The sequence below is a fragment of the Rhinoderma darwinii genome, chromosome 7 (genome assembly GCF_050947455.1).
Source record: "Rhinoderma darwinii isolate aRhiDar2 chromosome 7, aRhiDar2.hap1, whole genome shotgun sequence".
Classification (NCBI taxonomy): Eukaryota; Metazoa; Chordata; class Amphibia; order Anura; family Rhinodermatidae; genus Rhinoderma; species Rhinoderma darwinii.
The window spans coordinates 10860022-10882985 of record NC_134693.1 but is presented as its reverse complement, the minus strand read 5'-3'; the positions used below and the strand labels follow the sequence as shown (position 1 = coordinate 10882985).

At 45.6% G+C, this 22964-nt stretch overlaps 2 protein-coding genes across 6 annotated transcripts in view; one reads left to right on the top strand and one right to left on the bottom strand.

Annotated features, from left to right (window-relative positions):
* Positions 1–2840: 2840 nt before the first annotated feature.
* Positions 2841–20263, bottom strand: USP1 (ubiquitin specific peptidase 1). Of its 2 annotated transcripts, XR_012849955.1 has the most exons (10): positions 20025–20263; positions 11906–12149; positions 11001–11127; positions 10777–10887; positions 10532–10692; positions 9214–9869; positions 7939–8103; positions 5214–5415; positions 3109–4153; positions 2841–3032 (listed from the first exon to the last, which is right to left on the bottom strand). XR_012849955.1 is itself a non-coding variant. In XM_075832729.1 (9 exons), exons 2-9 carry the CDS (start codon positions 12076–12078, stop codon positions 3439–3441), a joined length of 2310 nt encoding a protein of 769 aa, XP_075688844.1. In that variant the 5' UTR covers positions 12079–12149; positions 20025–20263; the 3' UTR covers positions 2841–3438. The 2 variants fall into 2 exon arrangements, 1 of the variants encoding a protein (XP_075688844.1); XM_075832729.1 differs by having other exon boundaries at positions 2841–4153.
* Positions 19942–22964, top strand: part of KANK4 (KN motif and ankyrin repeat domains 4) — a 100553-nt gene continuing 97530 nt past the window's right edge. The window contains exon 1 of one of the 4 annotated variants that reach the window (XM_075832725.1): positions 19942–20036. The gene's annotated coding sequence lies outside the window, so the exon portion shown is untranslated. Of the gene's footprint in view, positions 20037–20358; positions 20401–22964 lie in introns of those variants that run through there. The other 3 variants (XM_075832724.1, XM_075832723.1, XM_075832722.1) reach the window with 3 other exon arrangements.

Below are 22964 nucleotides of genomic sequence, written 5' to 3'. Positions count from 1 at the left end.
CCAGTTGTACTTTAGAAAGCCTCATTTGCATAAATATAAAAATGGTCATAACTTGGCCAAAAATGCTTGTTTTTAAAAAACAAAACAACGTTACTCTTATCTACATTGCAGCGCCGATCTGCTGCAATAGGAGATAGGGGTTGCAAAATCTAGTGACAGAGCCTCTTTAAGCTTCATCTTTATGCACAGCTCCAACTTTTGTCTATCCTCCACTAGAGGGCACTTATTGTATATAATGTACACAAATATACTGCATATCTTGGATATTATAAGTTCTATTGCAAACAATTATATAATTAAAGGCTACATACACCTTTTGAGTCTCTTTTTTTTTTTAATAATAACAATTACAGGTCAGTTAGTGTTTGGTGTAACTTTAAATGACTTTATTAAAAGTTAATTTTACTTTGAGATACAGCTGCTCTGACACGCAGGACCTGCTGTCACTGAACTAGTCAGGCCCATTGCCCAGACGGGAACAGGATTTAGTGCTTAAATACAGTAGCTCTGTATACAGGGTACAAGGCAGCTGTATCTTTAAAAAAAAATAATAATAATTTAGACTAAAACCAAAGACATTTTTTACACCAAACAGACTGACTGGTTCATTAAAAAAAAAAAAAAGTTTTACATAGCCTTTAAGGCTCCGTTCACATCTGCATTGGAGGCTCAGTTTCAGATCCGGCCAGAAATAGCGCAGCATGTTATGCTATTGTTTCCGGTAAAACCACGACTGAAAACATTCACGTAAATGGGGATGGTTTCAATTGTACAACGGAATTGGCGCCTCTGGTGTTTCCGTTGATCTACTCCTCTGATGGAGCAGAACAGAAACACAGACATAGGTGTGAACTCAGCGTTAGATTGTTACACATTTTAAACCAGAACAATGACATGGTGTTTAAAGGGGTTTTCCGAGATAATGATTGTTAATGCTTGTAGTTTATTAATGTAAGTACATTTGCAATATACTTACATTTTCCAAATTGGCCCCGTTTCCTGATGCTGCCGTGGGGTACTTGACGGGTGACATCTCTCTGGCAGCTGTGTTGATCTTCAATTCTTTACCGGTTATACGACACGTCACATGTGACGTGATGTGTATGGACTGTTCTGTTGTACAGCCCGTAACGCGCATGCGCGCTCCCTGCTCTCGAGATAACAGCAGGGACCGCGCATGTGCGGCACAACAGAACAGCCCATACACGGCACGTAACAAGTGACGTGTCATATACCCGGAAGAGAATTGAAGATCAACACAGCGGCCAGAGAGTGACGTCACCTGTCAAGTACCCCACGGCAGCATCTGGAAACGGGCCAATTTGGAAAGTGTAAGTATATTACAATGATTTTATCTCGGAAAACCCCTTTAAGGTGGCCTCAGAGTTTTAGTTGGTGCATTAAGTGAACGTAAACTGCTGTTTGGGGACATTCAGTTGTGGTCTTCACACACTGCACAAGGGCTTTGTGCTTTACAAGCGGTTTCATACACCATAAGGGTATGTGCACACGTAGTGTTTTCAGCCTTTTTCGGGCAGTAAACGTCCCAAAAAATCGGAAGCAGAACGCCTACAAACATCTGCCTATTTATTTCAATGGGAAATATGGCGTTCTGTTCCGACGGGGTGTTTTTTTTACACCTAGTTTTCCAAAAACGGCACAAAAAGACACCGGCGAAAAAGTGCATGTTACTTCTTGACTATAGAAAAAATGCTCCAAAGAACGGCCGTGAAAAACCCTAATTAAAGAGGCTCTGTCACCAGATTTTGCAACCCCTATCTGCTATTGCAGCAGATAGGCGCTGCAATGTAGATTACAGTAACGTTTTTATTTTAAAAAAACGAGCATTTTTGGCCAAGTTATGACCATTTTCGTATTTATGCAAATGAGGCTTGCAAAAGTACAACTGGGCGTGTTGAAAAGTAAAAGTACAACTGGGCGTGTATTATGTCTGTACATCGGGGCGTGTTTACTACTTTTACTAGCTGGGCGTTCTGATGAGAAGTATCATCCACTTCTCTTCACAACGCCCAGCTTCTGGCAGTGCAGATCTGTGACGTCACTCACAGGTCCTGCATCGTGTCGGCACCAGAGGCTACAGTTGATTCTGCAGCAGCATCAGCAGGTAAGTAGCTACATTGACTTACCTGCAAACGCCGATGCTGCTGCAGAATCATCTGTAGCCTCTGGTGTTGCTGTGTCCTTGCTCGTCTGACACGATGCAGGACCTGTGAGTGACGTCACAGATCTGCCCTGCCAGAAGCTGGGCGTTGTGAAGAGAAGTGGATGATACTTCTCGTCAGAACGCCCAGCTAGTAAAAGTAGTAAACACGCCCCGATGTACGCACATAATACACGCCCAGTTGTACTTTTACTTTTCAACACGCCCAGTTGTACTTTTGCAAGCCTCATTTGCATAAATACGAAAATGGTCATAACTTGGCCAAAAATGCTCGTTTTTTAAAAATAAAAACGTTACTGTAATCTACATTGCAGCGCCGATCTGCTGCAATAGCAGATAGGGGTTGCAAAATCTGGTGACAGAGCCTCTTTAAACCCTAATTAAAAAAGTCTGAAAATCAGGAGCTGTTGGTTAAGCACGTGAACATACCCCAATGATGGGGCCTATAGCAACTATCAATCTCTTTAAAAAAGAATCTCACCCCTGCTGACTGAAGGCGGCTGCACATTCGCTTTCATTTCTCGACTGGCGAATTTAGGTGGTACAAATGCACCCAATTGCTAACCTCGAAAGACCTTCAGTTCTAGATTCTTTATACAGCACTGATCTAAGCAATTAAAGAAAAGTAACTTACAACAGAAATAGAATCAGGAAAACGTAGGAATCTAGAAAACCTTTATCCAATTACAAATCCAGTATATGGTCACAACAGACAACATACTTTTAATTACAAAGTCATAAGAAAATTTCTATTAAACATTTAGAAAGGATTCTGTTTTTCCTGAACTCGCCTGTTATCCAGTAATGGTTGTGTGTTCAGTCTGTACATCAGAGACTCAGAACTTCAGGTCTGTTAATAAATAGGTTTTAAAAGCCTATACATTATTGCTGATTTGACAAAATAACTTTGCATAAAGTTACATTACCCTGGGTTTCTCCACAATATAAAGCTGCCACCGTCTGGTCACTACTCACTCGACCAATTTACTTTGTTTCTTTTAGGATATAGAATAGGAAACTTTATTTAAAAACAAAAATAGATATAGAAATTGGTAAATGTAATAAGGTTCTATGTGGAAAAATAATTGTACACAATGCAAAGTATATACATACCAAGGCTCTACCTACAATCGTTTTATAAGATTGTGGCCGGTCAGTCAAACATAGATCTGACTATATACAAGATACAAATATATACATACATTGGTGGTGGCTGAAACTTTACATATGATACAAGCTGCGGACTGGAGCCAGGACTACTTCTCTACTATCCTCTTGTAAAACAGTAGGTAGGGAGTGGACGTTGACTGAGTGGTTGGAGAAATTGTGGTCAAAAAGTCTCTTTCTTCAGTCACTTTTACCTCTGAATCGTCAAAGAGCAGCCACTTTCCCTCATACTCTCGCAGACTTTGCAGCGCATGCAATGCAGACTTGTTGCTGTTGAGTCCATCTGTGGCCGCCTGTTTTTGGTCATTTCTGGTGTGATCACCACCATTGAGGCCGCTACGTGCTAATCCTTTGTCATCAGGGAGGGCGCTCTGAACCTTGTCAGCTTTTGGTGTAGGCATCTGCTCAAAGTCAGCTTTACTTTTCTGTCCTCCTAAGAGGCCGACAGCGTCCGTATTCTTTTTGGCTACTTTGCCATTTGCAGGCAAGTTTGAACCACTTCGAAAAGAGACTTCACCATCGTAGTTTTCATCGGACGTCCGAGCCTCCTCTTCCGTTAATGGCTCGGTCTTCATTAATTCATGGTGATCAGTAGGTTTCACCTGGTCTACGTGGAGGCTGAGGTCACTCAGTTTGACATATGCGGTGTAGTGTCCACTGCTGATTGTCACACCACTGTGCATTACCACAGCGAAAAGACCATAAATGTCCCGCGATGGCTTGGTACTCCACTCCTCCAAGGACAGCTGCAATGGGGTTAACAACGGCGTGTTTACTTTAGAAAGTCCTCCATAACCATCAAACCTGAAAAAAAAAAAATGCACAACAAGAAATTTAAGAAGGTCCAGTCCCCAATTGCTGTAGTCTTAATTGTCTACCCCGATTTATCCAATTCCAACATATTCTGCAGATTGTAACCATTCACCTTATTCTGTTCTCACAAATACAGGATAGGGGTGATTTCCCAGGAAGTATTTAGCTTCTCAGTATGTCTTTGGTGTGGGTGGAAACGAGAGAACCTGGACGAAAACCACATACTCCACTTAAGTTGCCCCTGGTTGTAGCTGAAGGGTGGATTCACACATCATGTATTTGTTGAGGAATTTCGCACCGAAATTTCACAACAAGGTACAGCACAAGGTTAGGGAAGGAGGTTAGTAAACCCCATTCACAGCATAAAAAAAAATTATCTGCCAGGTATTTTAGGCATGCCGAGGCATTTTTAAATCAGCAGCATAGCCTATTTGTTGTGGAAATTCCACAGATTTTTATTCATTGCAATGTGTAAACCTAGCCGATGGCCTCCCTAACAATTAGTGGGTAAACAAGTTTCACCACTAAAGAAGTTATCCCAGCTAAACGTCATAACGGCCACCCACTCTATCAGCAAGAACAGGGTCAGTTGATAGCCGGGCAGCTTCATTCTAAGGGGAGTGCCCAGAAAAGGACAACTTTAAACAATCAAAAGGGTATTCAAGTTGAAAGCAAAGTTTTACAACTTTCTCATTTACTTTGTGGATAAAAAGCGGTCCTAGATATGCGCTGATCACACAAGTACAGTTATCAGAGCACTAAGTGTAATGAGTCATGCACCTGTGTGATCAAATGACGAGAACTGGAAGCAATATAGCTTCCAATTCAATAACTACAAGCAGAGCTCTTGAAAAAGTGAGAAATGGATACACAAATTATACTAGAAAAATGCAGAACTTTTCAATATACAATACGCTTTATTTGCTGAAATCGAAATACCCCTTTAAATTTAAGATAAAGCAGAGACATTGGTGTTGGTACAATGAAGTGAGGGTGCCGTTAACCATACAGGATTTCCTCAGACAGAGGATTTAATAGAACAAAGACTTACTCTGAGCTGTTTGCAGCAAAGCACTTCAGATGAATGGTTACAATTTCTGGGATCTTATCAAACAGAAGACTTCTCTCGGCTTCGGTGTAATGATGACAGGTTTCACAAAAGTATTTATCTTCTCCAACTATTCTCTCCACAGATGCAAATTGAGATATCGCCCATTTCAAGGTCTTAATTTCCTGTTTAGGATCAGGTGAAACTATAAAAGAAATCAGCAATGCATGTTCGATAAATACGGTGACCAATTATAAACTGCAGACCCTGCCAACATCTGGAAGCCTAGTACATGTAACACCAGATATTGATGAAATAGGTCCCCTCCTCCACACAGATCACCCCAAGATGCCAAGTGCCAACAAGCACTTCACTATATATCTTGCCATTTACAATATAAAAAAATGAAAAGTTTGGCCAAACCAGCTGATCTAACATGTAAGGGGGCAGTGCAACAAGGCTCCTGAGAAAGAAGGATGGCGATGGCAATCTTAATTCAGTATATTAGATTACAAGGATGATTGGGATTGCTAACACCTTAAAGGAACAGTGTCATCACAAATAATTTTTTTATATGTTAAAGATGTTAGTGCTTTAATAAAAACGTTTATTTTCATTTGTGTGTTTGTGTTTTACTGTTTCTTATTTTTACACTTTTTCTTCCCTATGGGGGCTGCCATTTTTTGTTCCATTTCTGTGTGTGTCGATTAACGACACACACAGACATGGAATACGGCAGTCACAGTCCCATAGGGACTGCGAACGACTCCCGTCCCATTGACTGCCGTGTACGGCGTCTGTGTGGGAACTGCGCATGCGCCGCTCCCACACAGTCCTATTCGAAATTGGCGCCGTCCGGCGCCATTTTCCTGTGGACCGGAAGTCGCGGCCGGACAGTAATATTACTACTTCCGGTCGCGGCTTCCGGACTTGTGCACATGGAACAGCGGCAGCAAAGGGAGCGGACGGGCCGGAGGGAGCCGCGGCGGCAGGAGCAGGTAAGAGATTTCAATGTATGTTAGTGCTTGTGTGTGTTTACTACTGTATGTAAACCTACTACACTGTGGGTTACCTCAAAAAATGGCGACACACAGTGTAGGAGGTTAAACCTTTCAAACCCCTCGTTTATCCCGGCACTAGCCAGTATAAAGGAGGGGGGGATGCTGAGAGCTCACTAGAGCGAGGGCTTTTAACCCAATGTTGCAATGCTGCAATTTTGGGAACTAGCTCCATCTAGTGACCAAAAATGGGTAGTATTATAAATTAGAAAAAATTTATAATATTTCCTGACTCGCGAAAAAAATAAAAAAAATTTGAACAATGTTTAATCACCCACACACTAAATGTTTAATTTTTAAAAAAAAAACATGTTTTTCTGGCAACACATTCCCTTTAAGGCCTACTTCACACAGAAGAATTTTGGCAATTAAACTGCACCAAAAACACTTCTAAAACCGCTAGCAGTTTTCAAATGTACCATGCATTTCTTGCAGTGTCAATGTACATGCTTTCTTCTGCCATTTTATTTTTTTTATTTTTTAAAGTACCATGGAAAAAAAAAAAAAAAGCCTGAAAAGACAGAATACCCAGAGCGCGCTGCGTTTGGGGAAAAAAAACACCAGACAGAAAATTACCTCAAAAACACCATAAACCAGAACAGTTGTGTGTAGTGCATTTGATATTTTACTGGAGACTTTAATGTAACATTCGGGTTGTTAAAGTTGATAACCTATTTAAGGTTCTTAGTAAATTGGGAGCATCTCAGGACATCCGTGCGCCAGAAAGTGATCTACTCTGGCTTCGAGCTGGAGTAGATTTGCAATATAAGATTTGCCAATTTCTGGCGTAAAATGATAGTAAATGTGCCGGCCCCCTTCTGCTTAGCCCCACCTTTTTAGTAAAGTGCAGTGAGCTGTGCAAATGCCTCAAAAGGAAGAAACTGCAACTATACGTAGAGTCCCCCCATAGTTTTTATTGCACATCCAGAGTATCAGCTCCAGGAGTGCGTGAAACAAATGCGCTACACCATAAGTTTATAAGATCTCAGCTCAGTCGCAAAGTATAAATTCATTAAACGAAATTGGTCAGGTGAACAAACCCTTATAAAATTATGGTATTAGGTGTCAGGCAAGTCACCGGGTGATGCAGCACTTACTCAGTGGCCACATGAGAACACAAATGACAGATTCCCTTTTGCATGCATTTTAACTAGATTCACGTAGTCTCCCCCAAGCCTCATCTCCGGAAACATTAATGAAGTCATCATTCGTTTCTTGAAAAGTGGGTAAGAGACACGCCATTCACTACCGCTCCGGAAGATCCTGCAGTTGTCACATGCGGTTTATGCCAGCAATCGGCTGCAGTGGCACGTGACTGCTGAAGGGTTTTCCGGGACCAGCAAACAGTGTCAGTGCTGGACCGGGGGAGAGGGGCTTTTCAAAGGGCGAGTACCTGTTCGTTTATTTTATATCCTCCCCTACTGCAAAAACTGAAGAGTCTCGAACAACAACTACAACACAACCACAAAAACTGGCTTGTTGCCCATAGCAACCACAGTGCCGCTTTCACTGCGCTCAGATTGGTTGCTGTGGGCATCAAGGTCCATTCTTGATTTAGTACGTTTAAATATTTTACAAAATCTGCCTGGCACCATTATCAATTTTCTATATTATCAGATTTTTCTTTTCTGGTTATTTTAAGCAGTTGTGATGGTAGAGTAATCACTTACCGTCAGACGAGTCTTCTGGTTTTGGGGGATCATTTTCTTGCACGGGAACGCTGATATCTTGGAAGTCTTCCCTCCGCTCGGTGAAACATTCACACTCCAGACATCGTGTTCGTAACACCAGCTGGCCCTGGAATAATTTCTCCACCAGTTCAAACTCACTTGTCTCTATAATCATGAATCATAATCTCTCAGTTCTAAAGAATCCACATTCATGTCAAACAGAACAAAGTCTCCTCAGAAAACATTTCTAGAAAATTGTTCATGCACAAGACTTCAGTAAGAAATGGTAAATCGCAGAAATCAGTCTCCTTAATGGTTTACATAGAGAAATTTATTTAGATTGCAAGCTCTTAGGCTAGATTCACACATGATGTGGAAAAATACGCAACATGTGAACCCAGCCATATGGGCAGGAAATAAAAAAAAAAAATTGTACGTTCGTTTGTCTTAAATACTTGGCATTTTATGTGCGTTATTTCTCCAATTGTAAAGTGCTGCGGCATATTTTGGTGCTATATATAGATTGGCCCAAAAAAATATATATATATACTAACATTTATTCTCGTAAAAAGCATAAACAGATTAAAAGGAACCCTCCAGGAAAAACTGACTTATGCAGGTCCTAAGGGATCTATGCATTCTCTTTGGCGATTTGAATCAGTCATGCTTCGCCCCTTAGGACCTGCACAAGGCATAACACTGGGGGAGACAAAGTGCAGTCAATGCCCATGGCAACCAATTAGGTTGCAGTTTTATTTTCCAAAGGGCCTTTGAAAAATAAAAGGTGGAATGTGATTGTTTGGCAACTACACCACACCACTTTTCATAAGATTCTCTGGAACGTTTCCTTAGGACTTCCGTGTGTGTAAGGGTCCTTTAACACAGCCAATATTGGCCTTAAAAATTAGCGCCGATCAACGAGGCAGCATGTTGATTGGCGCTCCTTTCACAAGGCGATATGATCAGGAATGTATGGGGACAAGCTGTCTTAGTAATGATACTAACAATCGTTACTAAAATCGCTCGTCCAATGCATTTCCATCACGTGGGCAGCACATCTCCCGGTTTACACAGGGATATGTGCTGCCAACAACGATATTTTCTGCTGCATAAACACGAAAAACGAGCATTTGCTCCTACACAGGGCAATGTTTGGGAACGAGTATATGAATGCCTGTTTGCCCGATCATTGGCCCGTGTAAAAGGACCTTTACAGTCCTTACAACATATAATTGTAGATAACATTGTAATGCAGAAAATACAATTATGACCAACCATTCTGTGAGGTCTCTCTGCCTTCCTCTGGCTTACAGCCTCCATTTTCCTTTGCTGGCTCCTCGTTCTTGGATTGGTCCGGCTCAGATTTAATGTTGGGATTTTGGAGCTCAGCGGAAGAACTTTTAGAGGAGTTGTCCATTTTACTCAAACTCCTGAACTTTGATAAAATACTTGGCTGTTTACTTGATTTTAACCAGTTCAACCCTAATCTGGATTTTTTGTGTTGGGTGTGATTGGTGGGACCAGGGTCTGCGCTGATTTTAGAACAGTCTGCTTTATCGTCCTGCTTTTCCAGTACTGGTTTCCTTTTTGATCTGGTGAGCCTTTGCTCCACAGGCGCTGGCTCTTTAATTAGCTTTGTTTTTTTCTTTGCATTTCCAACCTCATTATCGCTCTTTCGTTTGCCGTTATCACCTTTTGAACCCTCAGTTTCATTATTAGAAGATGCATCTTCAGACAGCTCAGGAGTTGCAGCTCCAGCCTCACAGACACTCGGTGCTTTGCCTTCAGCTTGTGGTGTCACTGGTTCATTTACATGTAAAATGTTCATCTTCTTCAGGCCCTGACACGCTTCCTGAATGTTTCCCAAGATACACTGCAACACTTCTTGTGCATCGTGCTGGAGATAGCCTTCATACATAGGATTTAGTTCTCTGTTAGATTCAAAATGAAATATTAAAAAATTTTAAAAAAAAATGTTGCTGATCATTAATACCAAATATAAAAGGCAGTAAAAAACTGAAGAAAAAGTCCCACAATCCCTGCCAAATTAAACTCTCATACATCTGACAAGCTAATTGTAATTTACAGCAGGACCTCTTGAAAATGTTAAATTAAACATATGTATATAAGAGTTCACCCCTTTATTTGTACCTAGCAAATAGATTTAGTTGTTGCCTCCAGTACATAGATCCACCTGCCTGCGTCATATTCCCAGCATACTTCACTCTGCAGTCCCAAGTATCTAAGCAGCTGGCAATAGGACCTCTTAGCTGAGGCAATTTAAAGTTTTCCTGGTAGTCAAACATTGATGGCCTATCCATAGAATAGGCCCTTAGGGTTTGTTCAGTGGGAGTCAGACTCTAAATTGGCCGCAAATTTCATCCTTCGCATCGTGAGCATTTTAACCAAGTTTTCAAGGGGTTATCTGGGATTAGAACATGGCTGCTTTCTTCCAAAAGTAGCACCACAGCTGTCCATGGGTTGTGTCTGGTATTGCTGCTCGGCGCCATTGAAAGAAAGCAGTCGTGTATTTTCTGATCCTTGACAACCCCTTTATGGAAAGCTTATTTTAGAGGCTTGTAGTACCTCATACCTCAAGGTGTTCAGAAGTCTTCTCGGTTGTGCAGAAAGTTCTGTTTCATAATTCTCTGGATTTAAAAGATAGCTGACTTGAAGATGTTCTGCAGAATGAAGCAATGAACTCAAGCTGCAGATGACCTCATAACTTGCAGACCGGTCTTCTTTCACGCTCTCCTTTAAGAGACACAGAGATAGAGATATATATAGCTCTGAAATTCTGTAAAGGAATGCCTCAGTGCAATGAACAAGACTATTTACCTTGTTTTCCGCAGCATGTTCTTGGTCTTCTTTCAAAATCTCCCTCTTAGATGATATTACATCACATAGTTGTTTCACACCACTTCTAAACCCAGGGCAGTAGCATAAAACCTGTACATACATTGAAGGGGTGGGGGACCACAGTATTATGGACTTTACTTTCACAAATTAACCAAAACACGCAGCGGCAATAAGAATTAAAGTTTAAAAAACAAAGTATGTACCTGGAGTATACTGTTCAGGTAGCAGGTGTTGCCAAGGTTGCTGAACCCTACAAAGGGAACCAAGCCTTCTTTCTTCACGCAACAGACAGGTGGAGATATCTGGGCAGCAGGAACCACCTGATCACAGCTTTAAGGGGAAAAACATTTCATCTGATCGATATACAAGTAAAGAAAGCATCTCACAAACGTATAACCCATCGCATATATACAGCGACAATTCTAATTATTCTTGGATCAGGTTTCAACACAATGATATACATTTTCTTTGATTTAGTACATAGACCACACATGAAGACAAATTATAATCTATTTGCACAGACTAGACTAGAGCCAGTGGTGCCCGGGTTAGTGAGCAGGTCTATCCGAGCAAGGTCCCATAACCACCCCTCCTGCAGCAGACTGGTGGAGAAAGACTATGGCCCCGTGCACACGACAGTATTTTTCATCAGTAATTATGGACCCGTTCATTTCTATTGGCCACGAACACCTTTCAGTATTTTTACTGATGGGTGCCCGTGCTGAAAAAAATCATAGAACCTGTCCTATTATTGTCAGTAATTACGGTAAGGACTCTCCCATAGAAGCCTATGGGAGCTTCCATAAATACGGACGGCTACTGATGTGCATCCGTATACCGTGCTTATTTACTGAAGCATTGCTAGGCAACATGTTGATGACATCATTTACAACCTCCCTTTTTTGTAAGGATCCGTATATACGGATGGAACACGGATGCAATATGGACCGCATTTACGGACACCCTTCCATATATACTGATGAAATACGGATGCCTACTGATCCGTGTTTACGGACAGTATTTCTGGATAGATGAAAATACTGTCGTGTGCACGAGGCCTATAACTGTGGTGGAGACAGACTATAACAAACTAGACTCTGGTACTTACGTTTCTGCCTCCTTCTCCTCCACATTTTGCTCTTCAGTTTGTGGTGTTTCGGCAAAGTCCAGAGCTCTTTTTGCCTCCTTTTTCTGGAAGAAGCGCAGGGACAGGCGGCTCTTTCTGGTGGGGCTGGCTTTGGCCAGCACGGTCTGACTTTCACACTGGGTAACACCTGGCATTTTCCGGTTGTGGGCGCGACTAGATCCAGTTGCTAAGGAACAGCCACGGTTGGCACTATGAAAGGGGTCACCTGTAAGGATTTACAGTTTAACATTAGCCGGCAACCAATGTATGGAGTCATGTAATGTTCTGATCAAGGTTCTGAAGACTTGGAAGAACGGTGTACACGTAGCTGGTCCAGCTCCCCAGTACAGAGCCATATAACTTAAGTGTGCAGACGTACATACAGAGTTAGGCCTCATGCACACGACCGTATCCGTGTGCACGGCCGTGATTTTCGGGTCGGCCGGCTGCGGACTGTCAGCCGCAGGCCGCCCGCAAATCGCGGGACATGCACATGGCCGCCGCCATTGTTTTCAATGAGCCCGGACCGCAGAACCGGGCCGTAATAAGACATGCCCGTTCTTTCTGCGGTCCGGGTGCAAAAACTACGGTCGTGTGCATGGCCCCATAGAAAAGAATGGGGCCGCAATTCTCCCGTGGATTTTCGGGGGAATTGCGGCCGCAAAAACACGGTCGTGTGCATGGGGCCTTAGGCATCATTTACATGAGCGTAATATACGCGCGTGCTTTTCACGCGTGTCGTACGCACCTATATTAGGCTATGGGGCAGTGCAGACAGTGCGTGAGTTTTGCGCAGCGCGAGTGCATTGCGTAAAACTCACGAAATGTCCTTTCTTTGTGCGCTGTTCGCGCATCACGCACCCATTGAAGTCAATGGGTGCGTAAAAACCACGCAGGTCGCACGGAAGCACTTCCGTGCGAACTGCGTGGTTCGCGCAACAGCTGTCAAACTCTGAATGTAAACAGAAAAGCACCACGTGCTTTTCTGTTTACAAATATTCAAACGGAGTGTCATAATGATGGCTGCTGCGAGAAAATCACGCAGCCGCGCATCATACACTGATGACACACGCAGCTGTTAAGTGCCTTTTGCGCACGCAAAACGCTGTGTTTTTTGCGTGCGCAAAACGCACACGCTCGTGTAAATCAGGCCTTAGGCTGGATTCACACGAGCATGTTCGGTCCGTAAAGTACGGAACGTATTTCGGCCGCAAGTCCCGGACTGAACACACTGCAGGGAGTCGGGCTCCTAGCATCATAGTTATGTACGACGCTAGGAGTCCCTGCCTCTCCGTGGAACTACTGTCCCGTACTGAAAACATGATTACAGTACGGGACACGCTCGTGTGAATCCAGACTTATGCTTCAAGGGGATAATCGATAATCTCTCTGTACATATGGCATCCAATGGTACATGTCACGATTATTTTTCTGTTGGATTTTACAGAATGCAGCAGAAAAAACAAACACCTCATCGCATCCCTATTTAAAGAGGCTCTGTCACCAGATTTTGCAACCCCTATCTGCTATTGCAGCAGATAGGCGCTGCAATGTAGATTACAGTAACGTTTTTATTTTTTAAAAACGAGCATTTTTGGCCAAGTTATGACCATTTTCGTATTTATGCAAATGAGGCTTGCAAAAGTACAACTGGGCGTGTTGAAAAGTAAAAGTCCAAGTGGGCGTGTATTATGTGCGTACATCGGGGCGTGTTTACTACTTTTACTAGCTGGGCTTTCTGATGAGAAGTATCATCCACTTCTCTTCACAACGCCCAGCTTCTGGCAGTGCAGATCTGTGACGTTACTCACAGGTCCTGCATCGTGACGGCCACATCGGCACCAGAGGCTACAGTTGATTCTGCAGCAGCATCAGCATTTGTAGGTAAGTAGCTACATGGACTTACCTGCAAACGCCGATGCTGCTGCAGAATCATCTGTAGCCTCTGGTGCCGATGTGTCCTCGCTCGTCTGACACGATGCAGGACCTGTGAGTGACGACACAGCGTGATCTCTTGAGAACACGACTGTGTCTGCACTGCCAGAAGCTGGGCGTTGTGAAGAGAAGTGGATGATACTTCTCATCAGAACGTCCAGCTAGTAAAAGTAGTAAACACGCCCCGATGTACGCACATAATACACGCCCACTTGGACTTTTACTTTTCAACACGCCCAGTTGTACTTTTGCAAGCCTCATTTGCATAAATACGAAAATAGTCATAACTTGGCCAAAAATGCTCGTTTTTTAAAAATAAAAACGTTACTGTAATCTACATTGCAGCGCCGATCTGCTGCAATAGCAGATAGGGGTTGCAAAATCTGGTGACAGAGCCTCTTTAATAAAGGGCATACAAAGGACACAGAGTTGTATAGGTGCTGTAGGGGTATTCTCAACTTAGATATTAATGGCATATCCACAAGATATGCCAGATGTCTGATAGTTGCAGGTCCCAGCTGTGATACCCGCTCCTGACCCCCCCATTTCACCTGGTGAGACGGCTGCAGGATACAGACCACACATCGTCTAGTGGATAGGGAGGAATACACGTGCTTGGCTGTTACAGTAAATCCCATAGAACAGAATGGCGAAAGCCACGCGCATGTGCAGCCCCCTTTCCACTAGTCTCCACCCAGGACCTGCAGCCAGATTGTATGTATAAGGCCAAGTTCACACAGTTTTTTGGCGCTGCTTTTGATGAGGGAACTGCATCAGAATCAGAAAAGTCTGGAACCGCCTCCCATTGATTTCAGTGGGAGACTAAGGCCCCATGCACACGAGTGTATTATTTTCCTCCCGTAAATACCGATCCTTTGTCACACGTATTCCACCAGTATTTACGGACCCGTTCCCGTAAATACGGACCCGTTGTCACCAGTATTCCTCCCATATTTACGGACCTGTTTTCTCTGCACATCGGCAGCCCCTTCTTTCTATCAGCGCTGGATAGAGAATGGGCAGCCCTTTCAGGCAGAGTTTCTGCAGCGATTGAAAGTAAAAGTTCATACGTACCCCGGCCGTTGTCTTGGTGACGCGTCCCTCTTTTGACATCCAGTCCAACCTTCCTGGATGATGCGCAGTCCATGTGACCGCTGCAGCCTGTGTTTGGCCTGTGATTGGCTGCAGCGGTTACTTAGGATGAAACATCATCCCGGGAGGCCGGACTGGAGGAAGAGGCAGGGAGTAAGTTAACTTTTAATATTATTAACTCCAGCGGTAGTCACGTCCCGGGTGCTGAAAGAGTTACTGCCGATTAACTCTTTCAGCACCCTGGACAGTGACTATTTACTGACGTTGCCTAGCAACGCTCCCGTAATTACGGGTGCACACACGTAGCCATCCATAATTACGGGAGCCCCATAGACTTCTATGGGCCTGCCCGTGCCGTAATTACGGCCTGAAATAGGACATGTTCCATATTTTTCAACGGCCCGAGCACCTTTCCGTAAGCAAACGGGAAGGTACCCGTGGCCAATAGAAGTCTACGGGTCCCGTAATTACTGGCTTTTTTACGTTAGTGTGCATGGGGCCTAAGGCGTTTTTTTCCCTTCAGCCGCTCGTGATAAAAAATTAAGAAAAAAAAAGCGGGACAATCTTCCTGGTCTCGGTTCCGCCTCTGACCTCCCATTGAAATCAATGGGAAACAGAGAAAGTGTTTTTCGGTGTGTTTTTTTGCCTGCGGCGCTCAATGACCAAGGGCGAAAAACGCGGCGAGAAATTGCAGGTAGGTCACAATCTGCCTCGAAAGTCCTGAAGGAATTTTGAAGCAGATTTTACGGCTTGCCAAAAATGAACAGGGCCTAACAGTTATCACTGCACTATTTCTTATTACACACCTACAGTGTCAAACAGATAAAACGACATCACTACGCGGCTAACATAAGAAGGAGCCATGTAACGGCTGATATATTCTGCCATTTAATTACTTGTGGGTTAAGTTGGAGTCCAAGCCACTGTCTCTGGGGGTTCAGATATTTTGCTGTAAAAATCGATCGAAATCTTGTTCTTACAAGTGAGAGGCGTCTAATAACACGGCAAGAAAGTAGCTGGAAATTTCACTAGTCCTGCAGCTCCTTGTGAGGCACCGTTCGCTTTCCGTCTGAGGTTTCCGTCGGGTGAACCCCGCAACGGAAAGTGAAACCACAGCTTCCGTTTGTCACCATTGATATCTATGGTGACGGAAACATCGCTAATGGTTTCCGTTTGTCACCATTCCGGCAGGTTTCCGGTTTCCCGACGGAATCAATAGCGCAGTCAACTCCGCTATTGATTCCGTCGGAAAACCGGAAACCTGCCGGAATGGAGACGAACGGAAACCATTAGCGATGTTTCCGTCACCATAGATATCAATGGTGACAAACGGAAGCTGTGGTTTCACTTTCCGTTGCAGGGTTCACCCGACGGAAACCTCCAACAGAACCCTGGAACGGAAAGCGAACGGTGATGTGAACAGGCCCTTAGTCTCAAGAGCCAAGAACGTGTCAACGGAGTCTTAGGCTACGTTCACACTGAGTTTTTAGACGCGGAAACCGCGCTGCAAAACTCGTCAAAAATGCCTCTCATTGATTTCAACCTATCTTCGGGCGTTTACGCCTCTGACCCCCATTGACATCAATGGGAGGCAGAGAAAGTGTATTTCGAGGCATTTTATGCCCGCTGCGCTCAACGGCCGCGGGCGAAAAATGCCACGAAAATCGGCGTGCAGGGAGAGGAAAATCTGCCTTAAACTTCCAAACGTAATTTTGAGGCAGAAATTCCGCCTGCAAAAAAACTCAGTGTGAACATAGCCTTAGGTTGGGTTCAGTTTTTTGCAGGCGGAAAATCTGTCTCAAAATACAGTTTGGTAGTTTGAGGCAGATTTTCCTCCCTGCACGCCGATTTTCATGGCGTTTTGTGCCCGCCGCCATTGAGCTCCTCTGCCAAAAAACGCCACAAAATACACTTTCTCTGCCTCCCATTGATGTCAATGGGAGGTCAGAGACGTAAACGCTCAAAGATAGGGCATGTCGCCTCCGCCTCCCATTGAAATCAATGGAAAGCATTTTCTGCCGTTTTTTACGCGTTTTACGACGCAGTTTCTACGTAAAAAAAACCTGTGAATTGGCCCCTACGATAGAGTAGTTTTCTATTGAGGTCTATAAAAAGGTATTAACCCAATGCTAGGGCTACACGGCGACTTTGGCCAACACACAGGCTGCACAGCCAAACATCGCTGTATCTCGCTGCATCACAGATCATGAAAGTCAACGCCACCACAGGTTGCCGCGATTGCAACACAACAGTCGCAAGAAAACCGAACCTGCTTGATATTTTGCAGGCGGTCCGCGGAGTCGCTGTATCGAAGGCTCTTTTTTGCATCTGACCTATGAATGCTGTTTTTTTGATGCTGCGACGGATCCATCACATGACGGACACCAACTACACCCACGGGTTCCGGCGTTTTACCAGACAAAAGGACCCCGGTCGCTGCACCATTATTAACGGCACTTCTAATGGAATCTGCGACAGAGGATCCTGACAAAGCCTCAAACGCAGATGTGAACAGAGCCCAAAACCTCATTCACACGACCGTGTTTTTCTTCAGTGTATCGCACACGGACTCATTCATTTCTACGGGGCCGCGCACAGCAGTGTTTTTGTGGATCTTGTTCCTCTGAATATAAATGTCTTATCCCGGTCCATTTTTCTGTGCCGCCCTTCAAATCTATGGCTCCGCAAAAACAACAGACAGCACACGAAAGCCATCCATGTGCTGCCGCATTATGTGGATACGTTGCTAGGAAATCCAATCACGCGACCGTGCTATGGGTGTGGACCACGAAATACAGATGCCGTTTCCAACACGATCGACGGCAACGGTCGTGTGAATGAGGCCTAAACCTTGTATGTCTGATACCGTCCAGGAGAAGCACTACACTGCCCATCGTGCGCGAGCGTCTCACAAGCACTACACTCCCCATCGTGCGCGAACGCCTCACAAGCACTACACTCCCCATCGTGCGCGAACGCCTCAGAAGCACTACACTGCCCATCGTGCGCGAGCGTCTCACAAGCACTACACTGCCCATCGTGCGCGAGCGTCTCACAAGCACTACACTGCCCATCGTGCGCGAGCGTCTCACAAGCACTACCCTCTCCATCGTGCGCGAGCGCCTCAGAAGCACTACACTGCCCATCGTGCGCGAGCGCCTCACAAGCACTACACTGCCCATCGTGCGCGAGCGTCTCACAAGCACTACACTGCCCGTCGTGCGCGAGCGCCTCAGAAGCACTACACTGCCCATCGTGCGCGAGCGTCTCACAAGCACTACACTGCCCGTCGTGCGCGAGCGCCTCAGAAGCACTACACTGCCCGTCGTGCGCGAGCGCCTCAGAAGCACTACACTGCCCGTCGTGCGCGAGCGCCTCAGAAGCACTACACTGCCCATCGTGCGCGAGCGTCTCACAAGCACTACACTGCCCATCGTGCGCGAGCGCCTCAGAAGCACTACCCTCTCCATCGTGCACGAGCGCCTCAGAAGCACTACACTGCCCATCGTGCGCGAGCGCCTCACAAGCACTACACTGCCCGTCGTGCGCGAGCGTCTCACAAGCACTACACTCCCCGTCGTGCGCGAGCGTCTCACAAGCACTACACTCCCCGTCGTGCGCGAGCGTCTCACAAGCACTACACTCCCCATCGTGCGCGAGCGTCTCACAAGCACTACACTGCCCATCGTGCGCGAGCGTCTCACAAGCACTACACTGCCCATCGTGCGCGAGCGTCTCACAAGCACTACACTGCCCATCGTGCGCGAGCGTCTCACAAGCACTACACTGCCCATCGTGCGCGAGCGCCTCACAAGCACTACACTGCCCATCGTGCGCGAGCGCCTCACAAGCACTACACTCCCCATCGTGCGCGAGCGCCTCACAAGCACTACACTCCCCATCGTGCGCGAGCGCCTCAGAAGCACTACACTCCCCATCGTGCGCGAGCGCCTCAGAAGCACTACACTCCCCATCGTGCGCGAGCGCCTCAGAAGCACTACACTCCCCATCGTGCGCGAGCGCCTCAGAAGCACTACACTCCCCATCGTGCGCGAGCGCCTCACAAGCACTACACTCCCCATCGTGCGCGAGCGCCTCACAAGCACTACACTCCCCATCGTGCGCGAGCGCCTCACAAGCACTACACTCCCCATCGTGCGCGAGCGCCTCACAAGCACTACACTCCCCATCGTGCGCGAGCGCCTCACAAGCACTACACTCCCCATCGTGCGCGAGCGCCTCACAAGCACTACACTCCCCATCGTGCGCGAGCGCCTCACAAGCACTACACTGCCCATCGTGCGCGAGCGCCTCACAAGCACTACACTGCCCATCGTGCGCGAGCGCCTCACAAGCACTACACTGCCCATCGTGCGCGAGCGTCTCACAAGCACTACACTGCCCGTCGTGCGCGAGCGTCTCACAAGCACTACACTCCCCGTCGTGCGCGAGCGTCTCAGAAGCACTACACTCCCCATCGTGCGCGAGCATCTCACAAGCACTACACTGCCCATCGTGCGCGAGCGCCTCAGAAGCACTACACTCCCCATCATGTTATACTGTCTCAGAGAAGCACACAGGACTACACTCCCCATCAGGTCACACTAGACTCATCTTCCCAACATTCCACTTTATTTTAACATTTAAAGAAAACAGACATTTTCCAGGAACCTTTCACTTGTCTATCTGTCTGGATTTACCCGGAGGGGACATTTATTCCGCACACATTAGAGGGTACAATATATTATCCGCATCCTGTGCCCCTCACTGGCTTGTGTCTAGAATGTATGGGCTTTCACCTGAACTGTCAGAGCATGCTGGGAGTTGTAGTTTTACCACAGCTGAAGCGCCACATGTCGCAGATTAATGCTATAAACAGGACACGGACGATGCCGGACACACAACCGGCTTCTTCTATCACTAGTCAACGGAAATACTACGAGGGGAAAGGACAACGAGCGCCGCCATTGCTGGGAGTTTGTTGCGCGCACTTCAAAAATCAGCACCGTGGGTAAGGGCGGGCCGGGATACGCAGTGGCCGCAAGGCCGAGAATCATCGCGGAAGAACAAGTACCTGCCGGCCTCGGTGAGTATCTGCCGCTTCAGCACATCTGTAACACTGTCTGGCGGGAAAAATCGCCACAAATCAGGATACGGGCGCTCCTAAGGTCGGAGCCCGCCTTTCCTGACGTAATGACATCACCGACCTTCTACGCAGCCCAACTTCCGCACACAGCTTTCACTTTTAGTTACGGGCAACTAGGTCTTGGAGTTTGGTTGGAGGAATGGTAACACGTGGTGCAGGGCGCGCCTCTTCACTAAGTGGGAGGGTTGAATAACGTGATGTTAGTGGGGCTGCTTGATTGGTTGCTAAGGCGGTTGCTCTGGTTTGAAGGGGTTGGCGGTTGGGGAAGGTTTTGGCGGGAGAAGGAGGTGGTCGGTGCTGTGCGGTAATGGCGCTAATAAGGATATAGATATAAAACTTTTATTATTTTTTTTTTGCATTTATGGAATTTTTTTTATTTTGTTTTATCACAATTGGGGTGCATTTACACGAGACATTTTTGGCCACGTGGTAAAAAAAAAAACGCAGCGTTTTCGCTTGTGCCGGTTTAACCAGCGAGACTTGCCCGTTCTCCTGGTGCCTGCGTAATTTTTAGTGTATGTCCTCGTTCACACAGACGTAACGTGGCCATGTTTTATCGGTCTTATTAAGGCTGTAATTCCCTGTCCGGCTGCTGGTCATCATGGTCGTGTAAAACGGGCACTAAAATGCGGTAATCTGGTGCACGCTAGTAAATGTTTTTGAATGGAAAAATAACAAATCTGTAATAAATCGGTCACCCCAACGCTCTGTGTTTGCGATTTTACCCATTGCGCCTGGTCTGACTGGAAGGTAACGCGTATTTTACAGAAGCAAATCCTGTTTGAGTTCGTAAATAAAACCAACACCAATTTTTATTGCAGTTACACCAGAAAACTGGAATAGTTGAATTAACGTATATTTACGTATGGCGCTTTTTTGTAGGTTTAAAGCTTTATAGTGGAAAAACCCCATTTACGCAATACAGCCCAAAAAACGTAACATTTTTGTGTTGTGCGATGTCCGTTGTGCATTTTCCGTATTGGCGTTTTTCTCAGCGGTGGTGGTTGTTCACCAGGGTAAACTCACACGTAGCGTAAGCAATGCGGTTTTTCCGCAACGGCCTTCGTTGCGGAAAATCCGCTGCATAATCCAGTAGCAGCAAAGTGGATGAGATTTCAACAAATCTCCACGCGCTGCGTGAATGATGAGCGGAAAAAACGCCCAGAAATTTACCTGCGCTGTGTTTTTCTAATCTGCAGCCTGTCAATTCAGTTTTTCCGAGTTTCCCCACATTTGTCTGAATTCGTCCTAAATGTTATTTTTATCTTCTAGATCTGCCCCAGTCACCTGTAAGGGTATGTTCACATGCAGTGTTTTCAGGCGTATTTCGGGGCATTTACGCCTCGAAAAACGCCTGAAAAAACGGAAGCTGAACGCCTCCAAACATCTGCCCATTGAAATCAATGGTAAAAACCGCATTTAGTTCACAAGGCTATGTTCACACTGAGTTTTTTGATGCGGACACCGCGCCAAAAAACTAGTCAAAAACCGCCCAAAATTGCCTCCCGTTGATTTCAATGGGAGGCGGGAGTGGTTTTCTCCCGCAATGGTAAAACTGCCTCGCGGGAGAAAGAAGCGACATGCCCTGTCTTCGGGCGTTTCCGCCTCTGACCTCCCATTGACTTCAGTGGGAGGCAGAGAAAGCCCGGCTCCCTGCAGTGTTTTGGGTCCAGGAAATGCGGCCGACATAGCGACCGTATATCACGGACCAAACACACATGTGAATCCGGCCTAAAAGTTAGGGGTTCGGCCCTTTCCTGTTCCAGCATCACTGGGCACCTGTGCACACAGCGAGCTCCATAAACCCATGGGGTGAGGAGTTTATTGTGGAGGAACTTGAGTGGCTGCACCGAGCCCAGACCTCATCCAACATCTTTTAGAGAAATTGGAACGCCGAATACGAGCCAGACCTTCTCCTCCAGCATCTGACCTCACAAATGGGTGCAAATTCCTACAGACACCCCAAAATCTTGTAGAAAGCCTTCTCAGAAGTGGAGGCTATTATAGCTGCAAAAGAAGGTCCTAACCTCCTATTAATGTCCATGATTTTGGAATAGGATATCCAACAAGCTCATATAGGTGTAACGGCCAGGTGTCCACATACTTTTGACCATATAGTGTAGAATGCAACCTGTGTAGGTGTCAGGTCCGTATTTCACACCGAATAACCACCTCTGTAAATTGAAAGCTGAAGGCATGCCTGGAAAGAAGTAAACCAGCCAGGAGATGTTTGGTACACAGCTTTCCCTCCATCAGACAAGAGGAGAACTGAACCTTTATTCAGAACAAAGAAACACACAGAGAAAAGACACATGCCCCTCCCTAGAGATGTGGGACTTGCTTAAGTCCCATTGGCTCCTCAGCTGTAAGTTCTCCTGTATATTCTTCTGCACACTCCTCTTTGCATTCCAGGGGGCGGTGTCTTCCATAGGCGTGTTATGCAGGCTCTTTGTGCTCCATGAATCCAATCTCTTTGTGTAATATACTGAATATATATATATATATATATATGTAAGGATAATATTTTTCAAACAATATACATGGTAATGATCCCTGACATAGGTACCCTGGACACAGAATCCTCCCCTCTATCTCCAGAGAATCCGCTCTTATCTCTGTGGGAAGATGCAGATGTGTTGCATTACATGGCACCTAATGAAGTTTGAGCGTCTACTTAGTAGTGCGAAGTCCTCCATAGAACAAGCTGATTTTTTGCAGAGGCTCCGCACTCGAACAGGTGACCCCCCCCTTTGACATTGCAGATTGGTTGTCCTAAAAGGGCAAACCCTTAAAACATTATATGCCTTCTGGTTGAAGAACTAGTCTCCGAAATGGAAGACACACACCTGGGATGTGTGGTTCTTCAGC

Bases quoted from the DNA above. Each gene is read 5' to 3' on its own strand.
- USP1 (XM_075832729.1), bottom strand. From the start codon at position 12,078: ATGCCAGGTGTTACCCAGTGTGAAAGTCAGACCGTGCTGGCCAAAGCC. The intron at 11,128-11,905 runs GTAAGTACCAGA...TTCCCCTTAAAG, and splicing joins GAGGAGAAGGAGGCAGAAAC to CTGTGATCAGGTGGTTCCTG. The intron at 5,416-7,938 runs GTAAGTGATTAC...TTTCTTTTATAG, and splicing joins ACCAGAAGACTCGTCTGACG to TTTCACCTGATCCTAAACAG.